At 40.2% G+C, this 27,318-nt stretch overlaps 2 protein-coding genes across 2 annotated transcripts in view; both read right to left on the reverse strand.

The window, feature by feature from the left end:
* Positions 1–11,649: 11,649 nt before the first annotated feature.
* LOC120436097 (stonustoxin subunit alpha-like) lies at positions 11,650–12,543 on the reverse strand (the record flags this gene model as incomplete). Its single annotated transcript, XM_039606502.1, has 1 exon — positions 11,650–12,543. A coding segment is annotated over one exon (585 nt), but the record flags the coding sequence as incomplete, so codon positions are not given.
* A 313-nt stretch (positions 12,544–12,856) lies between these two features.
* The window catches only part of LOC120436282 (NLR family CARD domain-containing protein 3-like), a 28,930-nt gene continuing 14,468 nt past the window's right edge, over positions 12,857–27,318 (reverse strand). The window contains exons 2-8 of the mRNA XM_039607040.1: positions 26,185–26,263; positions 25,615–25,843; positions 23,704–25,474; positions 23,430–23,603; positions 14,575–14,748; positions 13,210–13,365; positions 12,857–12,863 (exon numbers count right to left, since the gene is read on the reverse strand). Coding sequence (XP_039462974.1) covers positions 12,857–12,863; positions 13,210–13,365; positions 14,575–14,748; positions 23,430–23,603; positions 23,704–25,474; positions 25,615–25,843; positions 26,185–26,187 — 2,514 coding nt within the window. The 5' untranslated portion in view covers positions 26,188–26,263. The remainder of the gene's footprint in view (positions 12,864–13,209; positions 13,366–14,574; positions 14,749–23,429; positions 23,604–23,703; positions 25,475–25,614; positions 25,844–26,184; positions 26,264–27,318) is intronic.

Here is a 27,318-nt window from a genome sequence, read left to right on the forward strand (position 1 = left end):
ACTCCTGTGATTAAAGCATCTTTCTTTCAGCTTAACGAGTGAACCGTCAGCTCGTTCAAACACACGTTAAAGTCCGTTTGGCTCGACACCACCGAACAGAGGCAGCAATGTAACATAGCTAACATTAACAGTGCAGTGAATCCTGCTTGTGCCGTGATATTCAGGACTGCAAACCGAGCAGCATCACTCACTTTCAGCTTGTTGTGTTTGTGGATATATGACTGACTTTAATTATCCACAAAATCATCACATTCTCTGTAAGATTAAGGTTGACTATTGTATTATTATATTTTAAAGGCTTTAAAAGCAAGTAAAAGCTGAACGTACAAACATCGCTAATGGCAAATAACTTTGCTGACATGTGGCCAACAGTAATGTTTTAATGTTCCTCATTATTAAACATTTGCACATAAATAAGTGACATAATATTCAGTACTTACTTTTCACAGTTTACTCTTTGGCTGCTCCGCTTCTGCCGTCTGCGGCAAAATTATCCACACCGACTGCCGCGCTATGAATTGTGGGATATGTTGGGCCACGAAGTCTACACTGCCACAGCCTTAAAATTCAGGGAAATGAAGGACGCATTTGAGGGCCGCATTTCGAGCAGCCTTTGAATTGGGACAGCCTTCGGCGCGCTACTGTGATGTAATCGGCCTTAAAATGCAGCCTTTAAGGCTGCAGACCCTGAATTGGGATACAGCCTCAGTCAGGCTGCAAGCATGGAGCTTACAGGTAGGGAGGAGGAGGAGGTGCTCATAAAAAAGACCGGTGCGACGTCAGTCATATAGACCTGGTTTGGATTTAAGCAGTCGGATGTTGAGCAGAAAAATATCATCTGCAAATTATGCCAGGCGACAGTAATAGCAAAGAGAAGATATACAAGTAATTTATTTTATCACCTTACAATGAAGCATGTTTTGGAATATGAGGAAAGCCAAAAACGGCACCTTCCACAAATGCCCAGTCAGTCACATGGAAAGAAAAAAAGTGGCCCTACACACCAGCAGACTGATATTTTCCAAGCCTTTTCTAAAGGCACTCTGTATGAGAAAACAAATCAGCGGTGGATATCACAAATGCCATTACTGTGCACTTGTGGTTCCGTTTCTTACAGCGGAGAAAAGTGGCTTTAAGAATATGATTAAGACACTTGATCTACACTGAACAAAAATATGAACGCAAAACTTTTGTTTTTGCTCCCATTTTTCATGAGCTGAACTTAAAGATCTGTAACATTTTCTACATACACAGAGGACCCATTACTATTAAATATTGTTCACAAATCTGTCTAAATCTGTATTAGTGAGCACTTCTCCTTTGCCGAGATAATCCTTCCCACCTCACAGGTATGGCATGTCAAGGTGCTGATTAGACAGCATGAATATTACACAGGTGTGCCTTAGACTGCCCACAATAAAAGGCCACTCTGAAATAAGGAGATGCTCTGTCCCCACTGCTGTTCTGCATAGGCCTGAACCCCGTCAGTGAGATCATTAACAAGACTGGCTACGGATACCGACTACGGAACGGAGTGGTTGTCAGCCACCTCCTGTACGTGGATGACATCAAGCTGTATGCCAAGAGTGAACGAGACATCGATTCACTGATCCACACCACCAGGCTATACAGCAATGACATTGGAATGTCGTTCGGACTGGAGAAGTGTAGTCGGATGGTAACAAAGAGAGGGAAGGTAGTCAGAACTGAGGGGATTGAACTACCAGAAGGCAACATTGCAGACATAGAGGACAGTTACAAGTACCTTGGGATCCCGCAGGCGAATGGGAACCATGAAGAGGCCGCTAGAAAGGCTGCAACCACCAAATACCTGCAGAGGGTCAGGCAAGTCCTGAGGAGTCAGCTGAACGGTAAGAACAAGATCCGGGCCGTCAACACCTACGCCCTGCCCGTGATCAGGTACCCTGCTGGGGTAATAGGCTGGCCAAAGGAGGAGATAGAAGCCACTGACATAAAGACAAGAAAGCTCCTTACCATGCATGGAGGGTTTCACCCCAAGTCCAGCACCCTGAGGCTGTACGCTAAGTGGAAGGAAGGGGGCCGGGGACTGGTGAGTGTCAGCACCACAGTCCAAGATGAGACAACGAACATCCAAGAATACATTGGGAAGATGGCCCCAACTGACCGAGTGCTCAGTGAATACCTCAGGCAGCAGAAACCCAAGAAAGAGGAGGGAGACGAGGAACCATCATGGAAGGACAGGCCCTGCACGGTATGTACCACCGGCAGATAGAGGAGGTGGCTGATATCCAGAAATCCTACCAGTGGCTGGACAAAGCTGGACTGAAAGACAGCACAGAGGCACTAATCATGGCAGCACAGGAACAAGCTCTGAGTACAAGATCCATAGAGGCTGGGGTCTATCACACCAGGCAAAACCCCAGGTGCAGGCTGTGTAAAGATGCCCCTGAGACAATCCAGCACATAACAGCAGGGTGCAAGATGCTAGCAGGCAAGGCATACATGGAACGCCATAACCAAGTGGCCGGCATAGTGTACAGGAACATCTGTGCCGAGTATAACCTGGAAGTCCCGAGGTCAAAATGGGAGACGCCCCCAAGGGTGGTGGAGAATGACCGAGCTAAGATCCTGTGGGACTTCCAGATACAGACGGACAAAATGGTGGTGGCTAACCAACCGGACATAGTGGTGGTAGACAAACAGAAGAAGACGGCCGTAGTGATCGATGTAGCGGTTCCGAATGACAGCAATATCAGGAAGAAGGAACACGAGAAGCTGGAGAAATACCAAGGGCTCAGAGAAGAGCTCGAGAGGATGTGGAGGGTGAAGGTAACGGTGGTCCCCGTGGTAATCGGAGCACTAGGTGCGGTGACTCCCAAGCTAGGCGAGTGGCTCCAGCAGATCCCGGGAACAACATCGGACATCTCTGTCCAGAAGAGCGCAGTCCTGGGAACAGCTAAGATACTGCGCAGGACCCTCAAGCTCCCAGGCCTCTGGTAGAGGACCCGAGCTTGAAGGATAAACCGCCCGCAGGGGCGTGCTGGGTGTTTTTTTGTTTTTTTTTATATGTTAGTGGTGCAACAATACATGTATCGATATTGAACCGTTCGATACAGTGCTTTCGGTTCGGTACGCATATGTATTGAACGATACAAAATTTTATATTTATTTTATCAACTTTTCTTCTGACGATGCTGTCTGTGTTGAGAGCTTAGTGGATGTGCGTTCGACTACTCCGCCTAGGCTGCATTGTCGAGCACAGATCCACTGAGCGCCGCCCACATGCATTCAATCAAGATAGCGAGACAGAAGTTAAGCTCATTGCAACATGGCAACTGCCTCAACGCCTCCTGAAGTTTAACCTCCTCCACCGTCATTGAAATCTGGTGTTTGGAATTTTTTTGGCTTTCATGTGAAGTATGACCCTGATGGTAAGCGCGTTGTGGACAAAACTGCAGTATGTCGGATGTGCCACACCATGGTTAATTACATCGGTGGGAACACAACAAATATGAATGCACATTTACACCGACATCACCCTAGTGCAAAGACAAGTGAAGGGAGACAAAAACAACAACAAGCACGCATGCTACAAACTTTAGACAGCCGTTAGCGCATGATTCTAAGAGGGCAAAAGAAATCGACAGGGCAATTGCTACTTTTATTGCTGTCGACATGCGACCCTTTTCTGTTGTAGAAAACACCGGGTTTCAGGAAATGCTGAGAGTACTTGAGCCCCGTTACAGTATTCCTACACAAACCTATTTCACCAATACCGCAGTTCCTGCTTTGTACAAGGAGACAAAAGCTAAATTAGAGACGGCAGTGTCAGCAGCACCCGCTGTTGCTCTGATGACAGACTGATTATGTTAGCACTCATGTTGAAGACAGACTGTTTGTGGGGAGAGAACTGATGTGTAACTGGGACTTTAATGTCTTCAAACACTGACAGCTGCTTCAGGCTCAGTGGGGACAAAGTCAGTAGCAATTGTGACTGATATGTAATCAGCTTTAAATGATTATGTTTAAATTTAATAAAGTTTAATAATAAAAGTTCATAAAAACTTTTGGTCCTTCTAATCCGGTTAGTCTCTGAGTAACACCATTCCTCTATGGGTGTAAACTGTGAACTTTGGCCAACTTTCTGTTGGAAGAGAGCCAGAAGTTTGTGACGGAGTATTTTTATTTAGAGCATTATGTTGAATTTATGTTACGTCTGTATTAAATAATACAGATACTGACCCTCTGTCCTCCCTCTACCGTTCCCCCTACAGTCTTCGTGAATCCTGCCGAGTGATTACAAACACCGGAGCTCAGTCTCTCCAGCGGGTCTCCAGTGGAGCTCAGGCCGCATTTAGTGTATTAGTGAGTGGAAGAGGTGCGGCTCCTCTCCGCCTCCTCTCTGCCTCCTCCACAGTCTGATGGAGCCAGGAAAAGCTGCCTTCAATCATCAGGAAGTGGATCCACAGTAACAACGACTCTGAGTTTAGCTGCTGACCATAAACTACTGTTTCTGCTCTCGTTCCCGGACTCTGATCACAAACACTAACAGAAAATGGCGAACAGGTTTCAAGTCGCCTTGTTCATTATTCTGTTACCATGAGATATGCAGCAGCAGATTTGTGCTGTTTGTGCTGGAGCTAAGCTGCACAGAGCTGATGTTAACTAAAAAATCATTACAGATTGTTTCACTTGCCTTTACATGGACATTCACACCGAGACGATGATCTGCGACACCAAGTTTAGGAAAATGAAAACAAGCTTAAAAAAAGGAAACAGCCAGGACAGGAGGGGTTTGTGGGAAAGCTGGGGCTCGGAAACACAAGTTTATAATCACTTTTTTTGTTTAGGATTAAAAATGTAAATGTTTGTTGGACGGTTTAGAGAAGCCAAATCATTTTGTGTGACAGTTAAAATTAAATATGCTCGTAGTAGAGAGAGATCGTCTCTGCTGATCAAATAGGTCTCACTAATGTCTCTTTAGTCAGACTCAGTCTCTGCTATATTACTGACTGAAAGCTGTCACATTAACATTTAGTAATATGAATGTACCTTACACAGAATATACACTTTTGTTTTAATACTTTGCTGAGGGAGGGGGATTATTGTAACTCTACAGTTTAACATTTAATAAGCTTTCTGTCTGCACAAAGGGATAGTCAAACAAACAAATACCTTATTTTATGATTATTACTGTTGAATGAAGGATTTAAGTTGTTGAACCCTGACCTCTGGCATCCCAAATCAGTTGGTTTAGCTGTAAGTCTTGGTGTGTAACTGTATAGAGTGAGGAATTTATTGACAGTGGGGGTCTGCCTGTCATAAAATGAGGAGTAAGTGCTGCCTCTCCCTCTACGCAGAGGTTTTAAATAAAAGCTTTACAAGGGTTTTTAAAGGTATGATTGTTTATTTTTTGAGCTGAGTAACAAAGGACTGGAGAGATCGATGGGAATGATCTTGGCATTACTTTTTTTTAATCGCATTACTTTAGTATTATTATTATTATTATCATTATTATTATTATTATGATTATTATTATTATTAAAGAGGAATAAATAATAAGAGAAGGATCTGGATCAGCACCATGATGCAAACTTGTAGCCATAGTATGCACAGTATTCTGGAGAAGGTATAACACAGGGGTGTCCAAACTCCGGCCCGCGGGCCAACTGCGGCCCGCCATCCATTTTTTATTGGCCCGCAAGTAATTTTATAAATAGAATAGAATATGGTCTGCACTTCAACTTTTACTTGAGTGTATTGCACTTCTTAGTTTTAACACCAGGGGGAGCTACTGTTGATCAAGGCAGTTGCTCCACCAAAAACGACAGTCACAGAAGAAATTTACCCCCAAGTTACCAAACATGGCAGAACCAAAGAAGCGAAAGGTAGAAAGTGAGTGCAGAAAATTTCAGACACGGTGGGAGAGTGAATATTTCTTCAAAGAATTCAAGACAAAGTGTGTCTGTTTGATCTGCACTGAAACTGTGGCAGTTATGAAAGAGTATAATGTACGACGTCATTATGAAACCAAACATCAGGCCTATGTATCCTACACGGGTGCTGAATGAGAGCAGAAATTAAAGCAAATGCTAGCTGTCCTGCAGGGTCAGCAACAGTATTTTTTTCGTGCTCAAATTGTCCAGGAAAAGGCTACAATAGCAGCTATGAGGTCGCCCAATTCATCGCAAGATATGGCAAGCCTTTTTCAGATGGACACCTCATAAAACACGGCCTCGTTTAAGTCACCGAAATAATGTGCCCGGAAAAAGTGCAGGACTTCAACAACGTCAGCATATCCAGAAATACAGTTGTGCGACGCATTGAAGACTCGTCAGCCAACATTAAACTGCAACTGTCTGATAAAGCTGTGCTTTTGATTTTTACTCCAGCGCATGCGATGAGAGCACCGATGCCACAGATGCCGCACAGCTGCTATTTTTTTGCGGGGAGTGGACGAGAGCACGAGCACTTTAGGTGAGTAAAAAATATCTTCCACAGTACCCGTGTGTTAATAAGCATGCATGTGCAGGTACACATGCTTCAAATATCAATAATGCGCATCAATTCTGTCACTACCCTGCTTTTGCGCACCACTTTCTTATATGCGTTTTTCTTGTTAACACACAGAGTACACACCGCTGTGCACAGCGCACGCACACGCAAAGTCAGCTGATCTCATCTGATGCAGATCTGCTCCTTGATCAAGTGACATTTGTCCGGATTTTTGCCACGAGTGGCGTACGATCAGCACCGCGGCTGGATGGCCCGATTTACATACCCAGCGCAGCTGATACTCACCAGAATAATTTACTAAAATTATATGCACTCCTGTTATTAAGTCCAGTTCAGTTTGTTAATGTTGATAACGGTTTCAAACGAACGTTAACAGGTGTGTTGCTAAGCCTAAGAACTTAAATAACAAACTTGAAATTTACCCGTCCCATTTTCCCCTTTATTGTTTTTTCTCTGTACTGTAAATCTTCTGTCTAAGAAGAAATCTGAGGCTGCTGTTCTGAGAATGAGCTACTAAAGCTTTTTCTGAATAAATCAATAAAGATCCATTTATGGAAAGCTGTGATGAAGGCAGTTTTGTCTTTAATTATATTCAACAATATAACATATTTGACCACTTTTAAGTGATTTTTCTAACTTTAATACACTAAAGTTAAGGTTATATACCTAATTTCTAGTAAGTGGCCCAGCCACTCCTATATTTTTATGTATGTGGCCCTCAATGAAAAAAGTTTGGACACCCCTGGTATAACGTGGTAATAGTGATGTGTGAATCATGAACGAATCGTTCAATACTCGAGAATCACTACTGACTCGTGAATCGTGATTCACAAGCCCAACTGACTCATCCCTGTGAGTGAGTCCTGCGAATCACTCAGGACTCACTCACCCCCTCCCTTCCTGTGCTGGCGATGGCAAGCTACATTGTAGCCACAGCTGCACTGGGGCACACTGACAGAGGCGAGGCTGCCAGACACTGGTGCCACGGGGCCCTCTGACCGCCACCAGTAGGCAAAGGATGAAGTATCTTGCCCAAGGACACAACGACCGAGACTGTCGGAGCCGGGGCTCGAACTGGCAACCTTCTGATTACGAGACAAACTGCCAATTCTTGAGCCACGATCGCCCCATGACTGAATCACTCACTCACTTACTCACCCCCTCCCTCCTGGCTCGCAGCTTCTTCTTCTTCTTCTTGGTTGGCAACCAATGTTAAGGCGCATTACCACCCCCTGGCTCACAACTCAGTGGACATTTAGATGAGAAAATATATTTTTGACACATTTGAGGAAAATACTAATAAAATAAAATAAAAATAAATAAAATAAATGTTCCCTTTAGAGATTGTAATTGTTTTTGCTCTTTTTTGCTCTATAAAAATAGTTGTTTTTCTTTTTCAATCATCTTAGCAGTAGGATATACATGAAAAGAGAAACAAATTAAGTTTGAGTGAAAATGTACATTTTTGCACTCTCTGAGCAACTGACTCAGTGACTCAAATGACTCAAAAAACCCGATTCATTTTGGTGAGTGACTCATTCAAACTCAATTCAGTAAAAAGAATCGAGTTTACCATCACTACATGTTAGTGTGTGTGTGTGTGTGTGTGTGTGTGTGTGTGTGTGTGTGTGTGTGTGTGTGTGTGTGTGTTAATTATTCATGACAACATTGTCCAGACATGCCCTGTGAGAACATGAGGAGTTATCAGTGACAGGAGCTGTGTGAGGCAGTGGATCCCTCATCAGATGGATTAAAAAAAGCACATATAACAATAACACATGTACCAGTTGTTGCACTGCAGAGGTATTCAAGTATAATTGGAGATTAAGTATCGGAATTTCAGGAGCGGGACTGCACCTCCAAACACGCTCCTTCTGGTTCTAGTCTATATATGTTCCCCCAGTTCTACAAGCTGTTCGTGTCATGGCTGGGCAGCAGTCGTGTGGTGAATTGAGAAAAGGATCCAAAATGCAGGCACTGGCTGGGGTGCGAGTGAGTGTTTATTTACAGAGGTGATAAGGTGACAAAAAACAGGAAGAGCAGAGCGGGGAGTAAACAAACCTAAACTGGGGAAAACTAAAGAACTAAACTTAAACCAAACACGCACGGGAGGAGGAACAAAATGCACAAAGAAAGATGGCAGAGAGCCGCAGAACGAACACCGGGTTACACAGAGTAATGCAGACAGACATGGAGTTAAACAGACGACGCGACAGAGAGCACAGGAAAACACAGGGCTTAAATACACAGGGGAGTAAACAGGGAATGGGCAACAGGAGGGAGACACAGCTGGGAGAAATTAGGCTAATGAGACAGGGGAGAGGTAAAACTGAACACACTGACATAAGACATGAACTTTCAGAATAAAACAGGAAACAAACAGACACAGAGAACCAGACAGGACACTGAACTTGACAGGCAGACTCACGAGCAGACACAGTGACACCATAGACAGACGGAGGGAACACAGAAGTGGGAGGAGGCAGGCACAGAACAAAACCTTAACAAACGGCAACCCTCAACCAAAGATATAACAGGATAAACAAGCACAGGAAATAATATAAAGAAACACAAAACACTGAGTAGACAGACTCAGGACCATGACAGTTCGTTCCCGTTTATGTGCCCCACCCTCCCTCACCTTTTCAATTCTTTAACTTCTTCACTTCTATTTAGTACATGGGGATCTGCCAGGCCTGGGAGCCGTCTCCAGTCCCCTTCAAGGCTTTCTCCAAACCGCAGCTAAATTCATGTCCAAGCCATTCACCTACTAAAATAACCCTGACACAGCTCACCAGTCTATCACACAGAGACAAACAACCATTTGCACTCACATTCACGGGTAATTTAGAATCACCAATTAACCTAACTCAAATGACTGCATGACTTTCAACTGTGGGAGGAAACCAGAACACCCAGAGAGAAACCACTGCAAACTAGCCAGATTGTGGATTTGAACCCAGGACTTTCTTGCTGTGAGGCAACAGCACTAATCACCATGCCACAATCCAGGCTTAACAAAAGTAGGAAAGCTATGATTTCAAGGCTTGATGCAGCATTTTCTGTACGTTTTTGTCCTTGACAGGTTAAACCACAAGAAATAGTGATAGCATACATGTGGTGTGTGTGTAGCTGCCTGCCTCTTATAACTCCAGTGATTTCCCTGCAGTTTGAAATCTCGTGCAAGCTTGTGAATTTCATGAGTCCAGCAACTAGCCACTCTTACTAGATTGTATCATGTCATCTCAACAAGAACAAATTAAGTTGTTGAATTTCATACAGATCCTACATGATTTAATTACATTCAAGATAGAAACATGACATTTTTGTGTTCAAATTACAAGATAGACTTTTTTAATGTAACAACCACCCAATTTACTTTTTCAGTATACCAAAAAAAGTAGAGGCGGCTGCTCGACTTGACTGAGATGGATGCCTTCCTGAAACCACGATTCAAAGCGCACAAGACTGAAATCCCGTGCGGTGTCGCGGGATTTAACATTGCTATATTATTGACTTACTTCACTCACTCACTCAGATATGAACAATTTAATATACGCTCTCTGCATATCATGTGGTTTCTACACTATATAGTTACACTTAACTTTAAAGCATGAGGCACTTGTGTTAAATACACACAAGATGCTTACATAAATCCAAGAGATGGCCAATCCCTTTTTTTAGTGTAGTTGTACTGATAAGCGTTAACCACCAACAGCTTCCAGCTTCTGTCCAGTTCATCCATTAATGTGGATGAACTGGACGGTTCCAGGGAAACTATCAGGATCACTTGCCTTTAGTGGTCACTGTAAGTAAGTACAACTCTGCACATACAATAATTAAGATGAAGTGTCATTTGACCTTAGAACTGAAGAAGCTTCTCGGATGAGAGGTGAAACGTCTTCATGCAACTTAAAGAAGTCCAGATGCTTTTCTTTGCAAGCTCCTTTGACTACGATGACCTGGATGACTGAGAACCTTCACAGACATAAGATGAAGATATTTTTTTATTGTACAAAGATGGAAAAAAAAATTGTTTGACTCTCTGGCAAACGATGGCAGGAAATAAAAGTAGTTTGTTAAAAACAGACACAAAAATGTTAACGATGAAAAGAAATACAAACAACAGCAGGAGGGAGCCAGTAAGTATACATTATAACACTTTTACTGCAGTTTTCATCTCTAATGTTAATCAGCGTGATGATGGTGCTCTACATGTCAACACAGTTTCTTTGTAATCTGAGTAATACCACAGCATATCCTCATACAAGGCTGACAGGATTAGGATCAATATGTAGTAAACAATATTGATGTTGCCATGGTGACCACTGCCATATATATGTTATTCTGTTATCTCACTTGTCTTAAACTTCAACACTGGCTGCTTTTCAATTTACTGAGTCCACTCTGTTCCCTCACTTTTGCCTTTTCCTTATGCTTGAACTCCTCTCAGATAGTATTTTAGCAAGACCTTTGAGGATAAGTGGCTGTAACTCAGGAGATAGGGCAAGTCATCTAATGATCAGAAGGTTGGTGGTTAAATCCTTAGCTGCTCCAGAAAAGTGCTATGTAAGAAGCAGTTCATTTACCATGAAAATTTCAAAGTAGAAAGCAATGTCAGTTATAATGGGCTGTACATCTAAATCACATTGACCAAATAACACAAACACTTGTCTTTTGGACAATTTATGATTTACAGACTCTTGTATATCTTTTCATTGTCGTCTGTACCACAGAAAAAATCACTGTTGTAAAATATAATATTTATATGTACCATAGTTTTCGGGTCATAAGCCGCTTTCATGCGGCCAAAAACATTTTGCCTGGTAACAGTAGACCAATAAAATTGATAAGTACTATATATACGGTATATATTTTTACCGGTTGTTAAGAGACATTGTAATGTTGTTTGTGCACTGTTCCGTAAAAAAACCATAAGCAACGTAATGTGTGTGTTACTGATACGTACGTTTACTTAAAGGTAGCCGTGTTACAGGCGCTGTTCAAGGAAAAAAAGCATTTGCAGTATGTATTTTTGTATGTTACCATAACGTTTATGTTACCATGTTTATGTTACCTTACGGATTAAATTAAATGTTAAAAATCCTCACATGTAATATTTCTGTGTAAATATCTCATATTACAAGTGAAACGCATACGGCTTAAAATCCGGTGCGGCCTGTACAAGTACAAAATTGATTTTCTTTCTAAAATTAGAGCATGCGGCTTTTACTCAGGTGCGCTCTGTAGTCCGGGAATTACGATAGTTTCTAAAGGATGGTTTAATTCTCTAAATGCCGCCACTGACAAGTCAAAGTTGAGTTATTTCATCATTCTAAATGTACTGAAAATAAATATAAGGATGAGCCCTGGCTGCTCACCAGACTAAATCTCATGATGTGTTTCTAAGTGAAAGAGACAGACACGTACAGACTGAACTGTTTCTCTAACAGGGGAAGACTAACTACACAGAGTCACTGACTCAAAGTCAAATAATAGTTGATTCACAACATGCTGATATCTTTGAGCAGGATTCTTTGCCAAAATATCGGATGGATTCAAGAACCCAAATCCAGGATAAAGAGGTTCAGTGAATGTGGTGTTGAAGGTGTGGAGGTGGATCAGAGTGTCAGAGGAGACTCTGTAGAAGGACAGAGTGCCAGCAGGACAGTCCACATACACTGCTACTCTGTTAGAGACACAGGAGGAGGAGATGGATGTTTTTCTGGTTCTGTGCCAGGCAGAATAAGCATAATCAGTGCAGCTCAGACACCAAGACTGATCATTTAAGCCAAACACAGACTCACGACTGCCTCCTTTCCTTTTGATTCCACTGTAACTAACTGATACACAAGCCAGTCTCCTCCACTCGATCTCCCAGTAACAGCGACCTTTCAGATCATCTTTACACAGCAGCTGAGACCACCAGTCAAATCTGTCTGGATGATCAGGATATAATGGAATCGATATTATACGCGTCACCTTCCTGTTGTTGTCAGACAGTTTGAGGTTTCTGTTTACTGTGTTTGTGTCGATTGTGAGTTGACAGGAATCTGATGGAGAGAACAAACACAATCAAGCTGCAGTTATTGATCCATCATCTGTTCATTGATTGACACTTTGATGATGTTTCCTGACATCAGAGATGTGAATGAGTGATGTGACAGTTTGAAGATGGTTGAATGTGTGCTGCTTTGTTTTCATGAATCACATTATACACACACTTACACTTCCTCAGACCTGGTCTCAACCATTGTTCTCCAGCAGGCTCCACCCTGAAAGGAGGAGGGGGGTCAGACCAGCACAGTCTCTTTCAGCATGCCCACATGGACATTACATCACTCTCATACACATACAGTTAGACACTGATAAAGGAACAATCCAACATTTTGACACATACACTTGAAGAAAGTTAAACATGTGCTGGACATCGTCTCTGGACACAGATAAAACTTATTCTACACAAAGCTCAGAGAGTAAAAATGTAAGTTCCTTTCCAGAGATAAGGTTGAACACGTTTCACCATTGTTGATGACAGAGATTCTGTCCTTTGAGACAGACATCTACTGTTTATATTAGACCAGAATGGGAAAAATGTTCCTACATGTGGGATTTTTCAAATAACACTGGTTTTCAGCATTAAGTAATCAGACAGGGCTGGTTTCCTCATCTATCAGACACTGTTTGTGACTGTAACAGCCATCTACGTACCTCAAAGTGTCCAGTCTTAGCTGCTCAAGCATCTTCACTCCTGCTTCTCCCGGATTATTGTAGCTTAGGTCCAGCTCTTTCAGATGGGAAGAATTTGAGCTAAAAGTTGAGACCAAAGACTTGCAACCTTCTTCTGTGATCAGGCAGCCTGACAGCCTGCAGACATGACAAATACTTTTGGAGTATAGCAAAATAGCTAAATGCAAACAGGAAATTGCAGCCAAAAATCATTCAAAAATGACATGACTGAAACACGAGTTGGGCAGCACGGTGGTTAGTACTGTTGCCTCACAGCAAGAATGTCCTGAGTTCAATTCCACCATCGGGCATGGGATCTTTCTGTGCAGAGTTTGCATGTTCACCCTGTGTTTGCGTGGGTTCTCCCCAGGTAGTCCGGCTTCCTCCCACAGTCCAAAGACATGCTGTTAGTGGGGATAGGTTAATTTGAAGCACTAAATTGCCCATAGGTGTGAAAGAATGGGGGGAGTGAATTGCGCAATTGGTTGTCTCTGTCTATGGGTTAGCCGTGCGACAGACTGGGGACCTGTCCTGGATGTACCCTGCCTCTTGCCCTAAGACAGCTGGGATAGGCTCCAGCACCCCCCACAACCCTGAAAATATACGCGGAAGTAAATGGATGGATGAAACAGGAGTTAAAAATGGCCATTAGTCAATCTAAACCTTAAAATCTACTAGTGATGAAAATAGTGAATTAATTAAACAAAAAATACATAAAGTAGGACTGAGGCTCTTGAGAGTGTCATCAGCTTTGCTGCTATTTGGTTTTAATGAAAATATTGGGCAAGCTAGAAGTCTGACCAGATGATAACAGTAAATTAAAAGTCTATATTATAAAAACCTTTATATCTTATATTACCTTGTGAGGACAACGGAAACATCTAAAATATTTTTTTTTCAAAACCTATCAAATCTTTCAAGAATCAAACCAAAGTGCCTAATTAACAGTTACCTCCAATGAACTGTGCAATTGTCGAGATTAACATCAAGTAAAGATTTCATTCATTCATTCATTTTCATAAAGATTTCACAACACAAGAAAGGGAAATACTAACATATTGTATGCGGAGAACAGGATTTCAGCATGTTGGACAACTTCCAACACTTTTTATTATGCTGCTCATTTTTTGATCAGATACATCACGCAGATTAGAATGAGCAAACCGAAACAATAAGATAAGGAAAAAAAAAACATGAAACTTTTTTTTTGAGTAGATAGAAAACTAAAGGAGTTTAGATAATTTGAAAAATCACAACAGATAGTCCTCCATCACTTAAACACTAATACAATACAATAACAAACCAGATTTTAAATAGTCATCTGCTGAACATTTTAAGAATGCTGACCTGAGTGTTTCCAGTTCACAATATGGACTTTTCAGTCCAGAAGACAAAGCTTTCACTCCAGGGTCCTTCAGGTCATTGTTACTTAGGTCAAGCTCTCTCAAACTGGAGGGCTGGGAGCTGAGAAGTGAAGACAGAGTTTCACAGCTTCCCTCTGAGAGATTACAGACACTCAATCTGAAGAGACAATATTTGATGAGAAAAATAATAACATGTTAAACTTTCTGGTGTGAACCTTTAAAAACATACATCCTCTAGATCAAATATAATCTCTATAGATGTTAAATCACATGGACGGTTAATCAATGCATCATTAAATGATGAATTAAATGTCACTAATGAATTAAAATTGAAAGTACTTAATAAATTAAATATATACAGAATTGATTTAATGTCAATTAATTTCATTTAAAACGTTTAAGAAATTATTCATTTCCTATTTTAAATAATTAATCACAATTTTAATTATTTTTAATAGGTTTAATGAATCAATTATTGACACATTTAATTCATTATTTAATGATGTAGTATTTAATTAATTCATTTTGGCACTCCTGGCCCTGCAGCTGAGCATGTGGTACGTATCCACTAGCATGTATCCTACATGTAATATCACAGCAGGGCTGCTGTACATTGAATGACCAGCAGATGTCAGTTCTTCCAAATGAGCGGTTAAATTTGGCCGGGAAAATTTGACAATTTCACTGGGTTTTATTACACCATCACTAGACAACAATATAATTATTTTAATTAAAAGCAAATAATCACTTTTAAAGTTGCCTGTTGAATTCTTATAGTCCGAGGCCTGTAGGATTTCACTTATCCAGGTAACTCCAGGGTTAATCCTTGGTTCTGTGTCATGAAGAGGGTTATCTTCTTACCACAGTACATAACCATGGTAACTCATACTGTGAACCTAACCTACTCCGGAGGTTAAGAACCAGATTAGAGATCAACTGGAGTGAAATCACTGCCTGCTGGCCAATCAGTTCTCCAGGAAATGGGTAATAGTGGGTCTGCCTCTAAGTCTTTGTGTTTCCCTCATGAGTATCAGTAATTTAGTCATAGACACAATTTTATTCCTTTTTCATGTTGGCTGCAAATAATTTTACATACATGAGCTTCTTTATTTATAGCACGTTTTATGTGCAGTATAGATTATACAGTTACGTCCATAAATACTTGGACAAGACAAAGTTGTCTAAGTTTGGTTCTGTACATTACCACAATAAATTTTAAATGAAACAACTCAGATGTGTTTGAAGTGCAGACTTTCAGCTTTAATTCAGTGTGTTGAACAAACAGATTGCATAAAACTGTGAGGAACTAAAGTTTTTTTTAACATAATCTTTTTATATCTGGGGCTCAAATAATTGGAACAATTAAATAAGTCAAAATAAAATCTTCATTTCTAATACTTAGTTGAAAACCCTTTGCTGGGAATGGCAGTCTGAAGTCTTGAACTCATGGACATCACCAGATGCTGGGTTTCCTACTTTTAATGCTCTGCCAGGCCATTACTGCTTCAGCTTTCTTTTGCTGTTTGTTTGTGGACCTTTCTGTTTGAAGTTTAGTCTTCAACAAATGAAATGCATGCTCAGTTAGGTTAAGGTCAGGTGACTGACTTGGTCATTCAAGAGTATTTGACTTCTTTGCTTTAATAAACTCCTGGGTTGCTTTAGCTGTATGTTGGTTTCATCCAAAGAACTGCGCTGGCTCTTTTAGAAGTTGTCTAACCTTTCTCTTCTTGAGGCTTATGAGTGGCTTGCAGTGAACCCTTTGTATTTACTTTCACACAGTGTTCTCTCTAAAGTAGCCTTGGATATCAATATGCATACCTCCTGGAGAGTGTTGTTCACTTCGTTGGCTGTTGTAAAGAGGTTTCTCTTCACCATGGAAATTATTCTGCGATCATCCACCACTATTATCTTTCGCGGATGCCTTAATATTGTAGCAATTTCCCAGATAGGTTTAAAGATGGCTTGTCTGTTCACAGCAAAATCTTCCAAATACAAGCACCAAGGCTCCAATCAACTCCAGGCCTTTTATCTGCTTAGTTGAAAATGACACAAAGAAGGAATTCCTCACATCTTCCCATGACATAGCCTTTGAGTCTTTTGGTCCCTTTAAAGAGGGTAGCACATGTTAAAGATGCTGAAACTATGCTAAACCCTTAAACATAATATGAAGGGAATATGGGATGTTTTAAACGGTATCATTAAAAATAATTCTGGACAACAAAGTTATCCTCAATATTTTATTGACAATGGCAATATTATGGAAACACTGCTGATGTGGTCAACAGCTTTAATCATTATTTTGTAAATATTGGACCAAATCTGGCAGAACAAATTCCTGAGTCATTGCCATCAGTAGACTGTAGTGAATGCCTGACTGATAGGAACCCTAACTCAATGTTCCTCACAGCAGTGGCGGAAAAAGAAATAATTGACACTGTACACATGTGTAAATATAAAACATCTACTGATTGTAATGATATTGACATGAAAATCGTCAAGAAGATCATAGAAGGAATTGTAGGACCCCTAACATATATTTGCAACTTATCATTTCAGACTGGAAAAGTGCCAAACAAAATGAAAATAGCTAAAGTTGTGCCGCTGTATAAAACTGGGGATAGACACCACTTCACAAATTACAGGCCTATTTCGTTACTACCACAATTCTCCAAAATCCTAGAAAACCTGTTTAATAAATGATTAGACAAATTCTTAGATAAATATAAATTACTCTCTGACAGTCAATATGGATTCAGATCAAAAAGATCAACATCTCTGGCATTAATCGAATCAATTGAGGAGATTACAAATGCTTTAGATCAGAAACGGTATGCAGCTGGACTATTTCTGGATTTCAAAGCATTCGACACAATCAATCATGACATATTAATTAATAAACTGGAACGGTACGGGATCAGGGGGGTTGTACTGCACTGGGTGAAAAATTATTTAAGTGACAGGAAACAATTTGTGAAGCTGGGTGTCCATTCCTCATCATGCTTGGACATTGCTTGTGTTGTTCCACAAAGCTCTGTACTGGGTCCAAAATTATTTATTATTTATATAAATGATATTTGTAAGGCATCTGATATATTAAAATTAGTATTATTTGCAGACGACACAAATATTTTTTTTGTTCTGGGGGGAATCTAAAGGAGCTGCTGGATACAATTACTTCAGAAATGTGCAAAATTTAAAAATGGTTTAACAGGAACAAACTATCACTAAATCTAAGTAAAACTAAAATAATCTTATTTGGGAATTCCCTTAGAAATGCACAAGTTCAGATTCATATAGATGGTGTGGAAATTGAAAGAGTACTTGAACATAAGTATCTTGGTGTGATTATAGATGATAAATTAAAGTGGAAGTCTCATATAAGTCATATACATAAAATTTCAAGAAGTGTTTCAATTTTGAGTAAAGTAAAACACATTCTGGACCAGTGTTGGTCAAGTTACTTGAAAAAAGTAATCAGTTACTAATTACTGATTACTTCCCCAAAAAAGTAATCCCGTTACTTTACTGATTACTTATTTTCAAAAGTAATTAATTACTTAGTTACAAACACAATTTACAACCTGAATAGGTAATAAAGCGATAGATCTTTCAGCCCAATTCTACTTTTTCTGCATAATCCATCATACAAAATGTAATCAAATGGAAACGTCTCTTTTTAAAACTTGTTTTATTAGTTTTAATCTTTTAACTTAAATTATATGCAACATTCTCTGACTGGAAGAAATTTGTTTAACATTTAAACCTATTTTCTGCACATTCCAGCACATAAAATAAAATATTTTTTTTGTGTTTACACTCACTCTTTCAAATAGATGCAAGTAAAACACAGCAGAAAATAAATAAAGTCAAAGGCTAGTTGCTCTATTTTCACCTGTAAAGCAGGAGGTTTAGGCGGAGGTTTGCCCTGGTGCAGGTGTGCCGCAGCGGTCAGTGGAAGAATCCGCGAGTTTCTCTGTGAATTTCCCATTACAGTCGTAGCGCACTCGGTGCTTGCTTGGAAGTTTAGGGGTTTTTTCGCTGTAAAAAGAAGTTTTCTTCCCACGCACAACAGACACTAATGTTTTTGTCACTTTTTATGGAATCAAACTCAAAATAAGGTCAGTACTTCCACGCTTTAAACGCTGCATGCTCATACTCTCTCCCGCACTCGATATATTATCTATTGTTGATCTGCACACAGCTGTTGTCACAAACGTCGCACTCGCCACGTCACTGTCATGAGACATTCTCTTAAAAACTCACGGTTTTAGTAACGCAGTAACGCAGCGTTCCTACGGGAAAGTAACGGTAATCTAATTACCGTTTTTGCAATGGTAATCCCTTACATTACTCGTTACTTGAAAAAAGTAATCGGATTACAGTAACGTTCTGGACCACAGATCACTCCACATTCTCTATTGTTCCCTGATTGCACCATATTTGCATTACTCTGCAGAGGTTTGGGGCAATACTTACAAATGTTCGCTATAATTAATCTTTATATTACAAAAAAGGGCCATAAGGATAATCCATAAAACTGGTTACAGAGATCATACAAATCCACTATTCTTAAAATCAAAAATTCTAAAATTCACAGATCTGGTTCATTTTCTCACTACACAAATTATTTATAAAGCAATAAATAACCTGCCTCCTGACAATATTCTAAAACTGTCTAAAAGGGAACGGGGATCCAATTTGAGGGGGGAATTAAATTTAAAACATCCTTGTATCCGTACAACATTAAAAGTTTTTGCATGTCTATGTGTGGAGTAAAGCTGTGGAACAGACTAAGTAAAGATATGAAGCAATGTCCGAGCATGGCGCAGTTTAAAAAGTGGTTTAAGGATATGGTTTTTGCAGGGTACAGGGAGGAGGTAGAGATTTGATAGGGTGTTCTTGTCCAATATTTTCACGTGTGTGCAGGTGCACGGGTATGTTGGTATGGGTATATATATCTATAGGTTGTGTATCCTTTTAGGTGTTACTGGGGTTATTGAAAATGTGTATATGTGTGTATGTGTATATACGTATGTATGGATAGATAGAAACATATATATACATGTGTATGTATATATATATATATATATATATAAATAAAAATGCACGTAACATACAATTACATTATATGTTACGTATATTTTTATTTATTTATTTATTTCTGTAGTCTATTGATTACTAGATAGTGAACAGTATAAACTTATGCTTCTTCCTGCTCCTTTTTGAACATGAAAGTTATTTGTAGTTGTGGTTGCTCGTTTTCCTTTTGTTTTGCTTTGTTTATTTGTCTCTTTTTAATTCTATGTTGTTGTACTTTTTCAACATGTTCAAAATAAAGATTCAATCAATCAATCAATACCCTTCATCCAATTTGAATATGGGTACCCTCAAATTAAAGCTTAGAGTCTACACATTATTTCCATGTTTCCATTAGATAACTAATTGGAATGTATTAAAGTAAACAGGTAAAAAAAAACAACAACAACAACTTGAGTTTTGTAACTGTATGCAGGGGGAATACGCTTTATGAGCAGCGTTTAAGGCCCACTGTAATAAGATCACTGCAGTGCAAGCTGTCGCATTGTCACAGGAATGCGCGTGTATTTATTTGGTAATTTAGAAAATGTGTAAATGTTGTTCTACTTGATTGTAATATGCTGCTGAGTCTCTTTTATGCATGTGGAAATGCAGACAATAGAACACAGAACACATTCCAAGAATCCTTGTTTAACCAGTCACATTCCTTTCAGTTTGATCTGAAACAAACAAAACATTCATCTCGTAATTTTTTTTAACAGTGGTATATTTTTTATATTCTTTCAACTCTAGATTTTCACATCTCTGGAATAGTTGGCAGTAATTGGGGTGATTTTCTGCAGAAGACAGGCATGTGACCCATGTATTAGATTCATAGATGACCTGTAGATTAGTTTCATGCTGCCAACGCTTTAATGTGAATACGCTGGGAAACCCTGGGTTAACTCAGAGAGCTGATAACCAACTTCTTGTGACTGTTTATCCTGATCCCAGTGTTAGGGTCAGTGAATCCAGATACCAGAAAGATTTCTTGGATATGCCTCGCTTCGTGGTATACGGGGCTCTGACACAGTAGTATACTTGACTGCCTTTTTAGCCTCAAGATTAATATTCACAATAAGAATAGTAGTCTAACATCCAGAAGTCTGTACGATGTGTTTCATAGTGTTTAACAAGCCTTGTACAGTTAAACTTAACAGTTACTACATGACTGAAACACTGACATGAGCTGTGTCCAGATTCATGGGCTGCATCCTCCTGAGGACCCGGCCTTCATGGTCTATGTGGGCCGGGTCCTCAGAAGGTTGGGTAGGCCGGAAGTAAATGGCTGGGGAAATTGGACGGTCTAGCCTTCTGATTAGCATCACCGCTGTCTCGGTGGAGTTTAATAAACTCGGCCGTCTGCTCCTTGCTATCTAAAATATAACAGGACACTGGCGTAAATTCTCGACCATCTCACTCTTCTGTTTAATCAGTTTTCTGTTTGACGTTTATTCAGCTGTGTAAAAACCAAGGAGGAACCCACTCGGGGGATTAATAAAGTTTTATTTTATCTAATCTAATCTAATAACTTTAATCTCAGCCAAACCGATTTACTCACGAACAAATAAAATCACTGAAAAAGACAAACAACAATAAAATTTTTAGGTTATCTAAGTGACTTATATATTACATTCAACCTGAGTAGCAAAAGTCCGCGGTGATCTGAAAATGATGTGCCGGGAGTTGTGCCGTTCTCGACGACTTCAGTGACCCTCGAGCTCTCGGCTAGCTATCGAGCTGGTGGGTAACAGACGTCTCCGAAAACGTCGAAGCACTTTTGCAAATATGCGATATCTTGATAAACCGAGCAGATATTTGAAGTTTACACAGCTACATTCTCGCCTGAAAATATGTTAAAATTATTTTTTGTGACCCAGAAAGATTAATATGAGTCATTTTAAAACTTAGTAGCAGCTGCCATTGCCGGAAACTGGAGTTTGGCTGGGCCGCGCTATGAATTCTGGGATATGGTGGGCCACGAAGGACAGACCCGATCCTTCAAATTCGGGGAAAAGGAGGACGCATTTGTCGGCTGCATTTGGAGGAGTCTACGAATTTGGACAGCCTTCAGCGCGTCGCTGTGACGTAATCGGTCTACAAATGCATCCTCAGGAGGATGCAGCCCATGAATTTGGACACAGCTATTATCTCATAAAATATGTGTGAGCTGTGAATGCATATACACTCAGAGCTGCCGACTCAGTCAACTCAGAGTTTATGGCTAGAGAGTTTGTTGAACCTGTGCCTTGAAATAGGGCCATGGTTGTCCCTCATCTTTTTGGATTTTTGTTTTTGCCTTTTAGACTTTGCTTCCATTGGACTTTTTATCTGTAATACACGTTCACTTTTTGAACGGTTGAAACGATTAAACAAGTATAACACTTATGAACATCAGGAAATAAATCTCCAATTAAGTCCGGTGTTCAACCTCCAAATGGTAATAGTTACCACAGGATATGCAAGTTCCGCATTGTTGGCAGTATGCAAGCTTGAGCACTTGCAAGGTGAGCTGGCAGACATTACTGAAATCAATGGAGATGATTAGCTTCATTTTGACAACCTGACCAGATATTTGAACATTATGCCACAACATTCTTGGCTAGAAAAATATTAAAAGTGTATTTGGTGACATATAAATGGGGTAAAGGTTAAGTATAGTTTGGGTTCACACATGTCCAAACCCCTGTGTGCAGGCCTAATTGGTATTGAGAAATGCCCGCTAAAAGAATGGTCTTCAGAACAAAGTGATTGTTTTAACTAGATCAACACTAACCCTGCCCCCTGACTTTGATGGCAACAGGAGTGCCAACATGAGTTAAATATAGACATCATTAAATAGTTCATTTCTTGAGTCAATAAATAATTAAAATAGGAAACAAACAAATAATAAAAAATAAATATGCAAATAATCACTTAATTAATTTATTAAATATTTAAAATCAAATGAATGGGCAATTAATTATTTATATTATTTATATATATATTTATATGTATTTATATGTATATATGATAGATTTGATTAGTTCATTAGTGATTTAAATATTTATTCATTTTGGCACCCATAAAATTATTGCTAGTAAGTTTAAGACATAAATATTAAATGTTTAAATTATGAACATGAGTAGATGAAACTATGATTGAATGCAAAAAAATGTGGATTTCTTCAGCTTAAGCTAATGTTAAAGCCCTGACTCTGAATTGTGGTGTTACTCTCAAATGTTTTTGCTAATAATAATACCCTAATTACACTTTAGCCACAAGAGGGCAGTGGCATTAGTACAAGTCACATGAATATAAAGCCTTAAATAACTACAGTTAATTTTGACAAAGAAAACAGAACCTGATGGTGATGTGTCTTTCCAGGACAGATCTACCAACCAATAAGAAGTGATTTCTCTTGGTAGTTTTTTTCCCCCAAAGTTCCTCCTTTTGAAAACTGAATAACTTGACAACATCTCTTTCAACCCCCACTGTTGCAGTGTATCTGTCCTGCCCTGTAGTTATTATCTGTTCATTTCTGACACTTTCTCAATTTATTGCACAAACAAATGTAGACTTCACAGCCTGTTAGCAGCTGATAGATTAACTACTGTGAATCAGTGAGGTTTGCACCTCCTCGCTGTACCAAAAATCTGATTTTATTTTGTTTTAGACAAAAACAAGATGAAAGAAATTTCAAAGTAAGGATATATCAGTATAAAAAAAATGTAGCTTTTAATTTGTAGATTTCAAGTCAAATCCCAAAGAACATCATCTGACCTGAGTGTTTCCAGTTTCCAGTTCACAGTCTTCAGGCCAGAAAACAGTAGTGTCAAACCTGAATCTTGCAGGTTGTTGTTACTCAGGTCTAGAGCTCTGAGCTCACAGTCTTCTAGTTGAAGAGAGGAGGACAGAGCTTCACATGCTCTCTCTGACAGGTTACAGCTATTCAGCCTAAAGAGATATATAGAGATATATGTATAATAAGAAGAATGGAATAAGAAGGGTTCTCTGTTTCTAAATTGTATTTAAATCATAAAACTTTATAACTTACAGAGCTTTTTTAGAGGTTTTGACCACTGGCAGCAGCCTCAGAAGAGCCTCCTCTGAAGCAGAATATTTCTTCAGGTCAAACACATCCAGATCTTTTTCTGATGACAGTAAGATGAAGACCAGAGCTGACCACTGAGCAGGAGACAGTTCATCTGTAGAGAGACTTCCTGAACTCAGGGACTGCTGGATCTCCTCCACTAGAGAACGATCATTCAATTCTATTAGACAGTGGAACAGGTTGATGCTTTTCTCTGCAGACAGATTTTCACTGAGCTTTTTCTTGATGTACTGGACTGCTTTTTGATTGGTCTGTGAGCTACTTCCTGTCTGTGTCATCAGGCCTTGCAAACGAGTTTGATTAGTTTTCAGACCCAAGAGAAAACGAAGGAACAGGTCCAGGTGTCCATTTGGGCTCTGTAAGGCCTTGTCCACACAACTCTGATAGAAGTCTTTCTCTGTCTGAGAGCTTGTTTGTTGTTCTTCCAGCTGATTGACTCCAGAGTTGATGAAGGTCAGATGGACATGAAGAGCAGCCAGAAACTCCTGAACACTCAGATGGACAAAGCAGAACACCTTGTCCTGGTACAGTCCTCTCTCCTCTTTAAAGATCTCTGTGAACACTCCTGAGTACACTGAGGCTACTCTGATATCGATGCCACACTCTGTCAGGTCTGATTCATAGAAGATCAGGTTTCCTTTCTGCAGCTGTTTCAAAGCCAGTTTTCCTAGAGACTCAATCATCTTCCTGCTCTCTGGACTCCAGTGTGGATCCGTCTCAGTTCCTCCATCATATTTGATCCTCTTGACTTTGGCCTGAACCACCAGGAAGTGGATGTACATCTCAGTCAGAGTCTTGGGCAGCTGTCCTCCCTCTTTGTTTTTCAGCACATCCTCCAGAACTGTAGCAATGATCCAGCAGAAGACTGGGATGTGACACATGATGTGGAGACTTCGTGATGTCTTGATGTGGGAGATGATCCTGCTGGCTTTCTCCTCACCTCTGAATCTCTTCCTGAAGTACTCCTCCTTCTGTTGGTCAGTAAACCCTCTGACCTCTGTCACCATGTCAACACACTCAGGAGGGATCTGACTGGCTGCTGCAGGACGTGTAGTTATCCAAAGGCGAGCAGATGGGAGCAGGTTCCCCTTGATGAGGTTTGTCAGAAGCGCATCCAATGAGGTGGACTTCATTGTTTCAGTCAGGATTTTAGTCTTGTTGAAGTCCAAATTAAGTCGACATTCATCCAGACCATCAAGTATGAACACAACCTGGAAGTCTTCAAGCCTGCAGATACCTGATTCTTTAGTTTCAGTAAAGAAGAGATGAACAAGTTCCACCAAGCTGAACTTTTCCTCTTTCAGCACATTCAGCTCTCTGAAAGTGAATGGAAATATGAACTGGATGTCCTGGTTGGCTTTGTCTTCAGCCCAGTCCAAAGTGAACTTCTGAGTTGAGACTGTTTTCCCAATGCCAGCCACTCCCCTTGTCAGCACTGTTCTGATTGGTTTGTCTCTTTCAGGGGAAGATTTAAAGATATCTTCTTGTCTGATTGTTTTTTCTGGTCTTTTTGATTTCTTGAACGCCTTTTCAATCTGTCTGACCTCATGTTCATCATTGACCTCTGCAGTCCCTCCCTCTGTGATGTAGAGCTCTGTGTAGATCTGATTCAGAAGGGTTGGGTTTCCTGCTTTAGCAATCCCCTCAAACACACACTGGTACTTCTTCTTCAGTTGGGCTTTAAGTTCACGTTTACAGAGTGGAGCAAATATTTCTGAAAGTGATTTAGAAAAATTAATTATTATATGATAAATATCATAGCGTTTCAGTGCCCTGAAAGGATGAATGCGTATTGGTCCATTTCTTGAGATATTAGAAAAGACCAATATTCAACCTTTAGAGAAATTCTCTTACTTCTCTGCAGATGGTCAGCCATCTCATGCTGCTTAAGTCTCCTCAAGAAGTGTAATGTGATCTTCAGAAATGATTCTCTGCAGCTCTTGCTTTGACCTTCATCCTCACCTTCAAACATCTCCTCACCCTCCCTCTGGCTCTTTAAGGTTTCTGGGTGATCTGGTCTCAGAACCTTCTGGATCTTCTTCAGCTCATTCTTCACATACATGGTGATGTCGTCCTCCAGCCACTGGAAAAGAAGACTATATGAATTACCCAGTGGTAAAGTCATTCTCATTCAACCAAGCACATTTTATGCCTAAATGCTTTCCAACTTTAACACTCTCATGGATGCACCAGAGTGCAACTTGGGTTTAGTATCTTGCCCAATACATTTGCCTGCCAGGGCTTGATCCACCATCGTTATTAGAAGCTCACGGGCTCTATCTCCTGAGCTACAGGTACCCTATTCAGACTGATATCATGGAACCCAAAATCTGATTTATGTTGGACACACTGACAATCCACTTGGTTACAAAGTGCAGCATAGAGCTGACTGAAAAGAACAAATGTAATAGTAGTTTTACAGACCATAAACACAGAGTCCAGGTGTGTTTGATGCTGCAGTGCAGACTGACCAGTTGAAACCTCTACTCTCTCCTGGTCCACTCTGTGGAGGAGTAATGTATAATTAACTCATGTTATGTCAGTCCACACATAGACACAAGCTAAAGGCCCATGAAGTGATGTTTGGATCGGTTCAGTGAATCGGATGACTCCCTGTCATGGTGAAGCTTTGCAGGTCCTGGTGATCCCAGTGAGAGTTAAAGACTCAGTTTCCAGATGTGTGTAGCATTTCCTTAGTCCCAACAGCTCTTACAATCTCCTGCATAAAGCTTTCCCTCCATGCTGAGATGCCCTGGAGCAAGGTACTCTCTTTACATCGGTGACTGGTTTAAAGTGACAACTTCCAGTGCTCGGTCTACTTTGTGTCAGCAAAAGTACATCTAACATATCAGTGTAAGAAAACACTGTTTCACGTATTACTGATAAAAAGTCAAATACTCGCGGCTCTTTAGTTAGGGCTCATACTCACGCAGCGACCAGCAGTGAATGAGAGCTTCAAAAATCAACTTTGGGAAATTTGTATCAGTATCCAGTCCTATCAGACGGGATCAGTGGAGAATGCTTATAAATCCCTCTCGCTTCCTGCTCTGGGATCTGTTGACCATAACTGTGTGCATCTTCTGCCCATCTATAAAACTGTTTTATTACCAGAGAAGACAAGGACTAAGGATGTTGATATATGGTCAGAAGAATCTGTGCTTACCTTGCAGGAATGTTTTAAATGTACAGATTGGAAAATTTTTATTCCATCTTGTGGAGATGATCTTGACGCTTTGGTGGATGTAGCACATATGCAGTTTTTTGTAAAGACATGTTTATACCCCGTAAGCATGTTAAAGTGTACCCTAACAATAAGCCATGGGTCACCAAAAATGTCATATCCTGTTTAAGGAAAAAGAGACAGGCTTTTAAAGAGGGGGCTGTTACTGACTTTCAGACAGCCACCAAAGACCTGAAAGTCGAGATCTTGAAAGCAAAACAGAGCTACAAACCTTCTTGATAGCAAATTTGTTGCAAAAGATTTTGTCTGCCTGGACTTGTATGAAAACCATAGCAGGGTTTCAAATCCCCCAGAGCAGCAGTCAGATCATTTTAGAT

This window comes from Oreochromis aureus, linkage group 23 (genome assembly GCF_013358895.1).
Source record: "Oreochromis aureus strain Israel breed Guangdong linkage group 23, ZZ_aureus, whole genome shotgun sequence".
NCBI classification, from domain to species: Eukaryota; Metazoa; Chordata; class Actinopteri; order Cichliformes; family Cichlidae; genus Oreochromis; species Oreochromis aureus.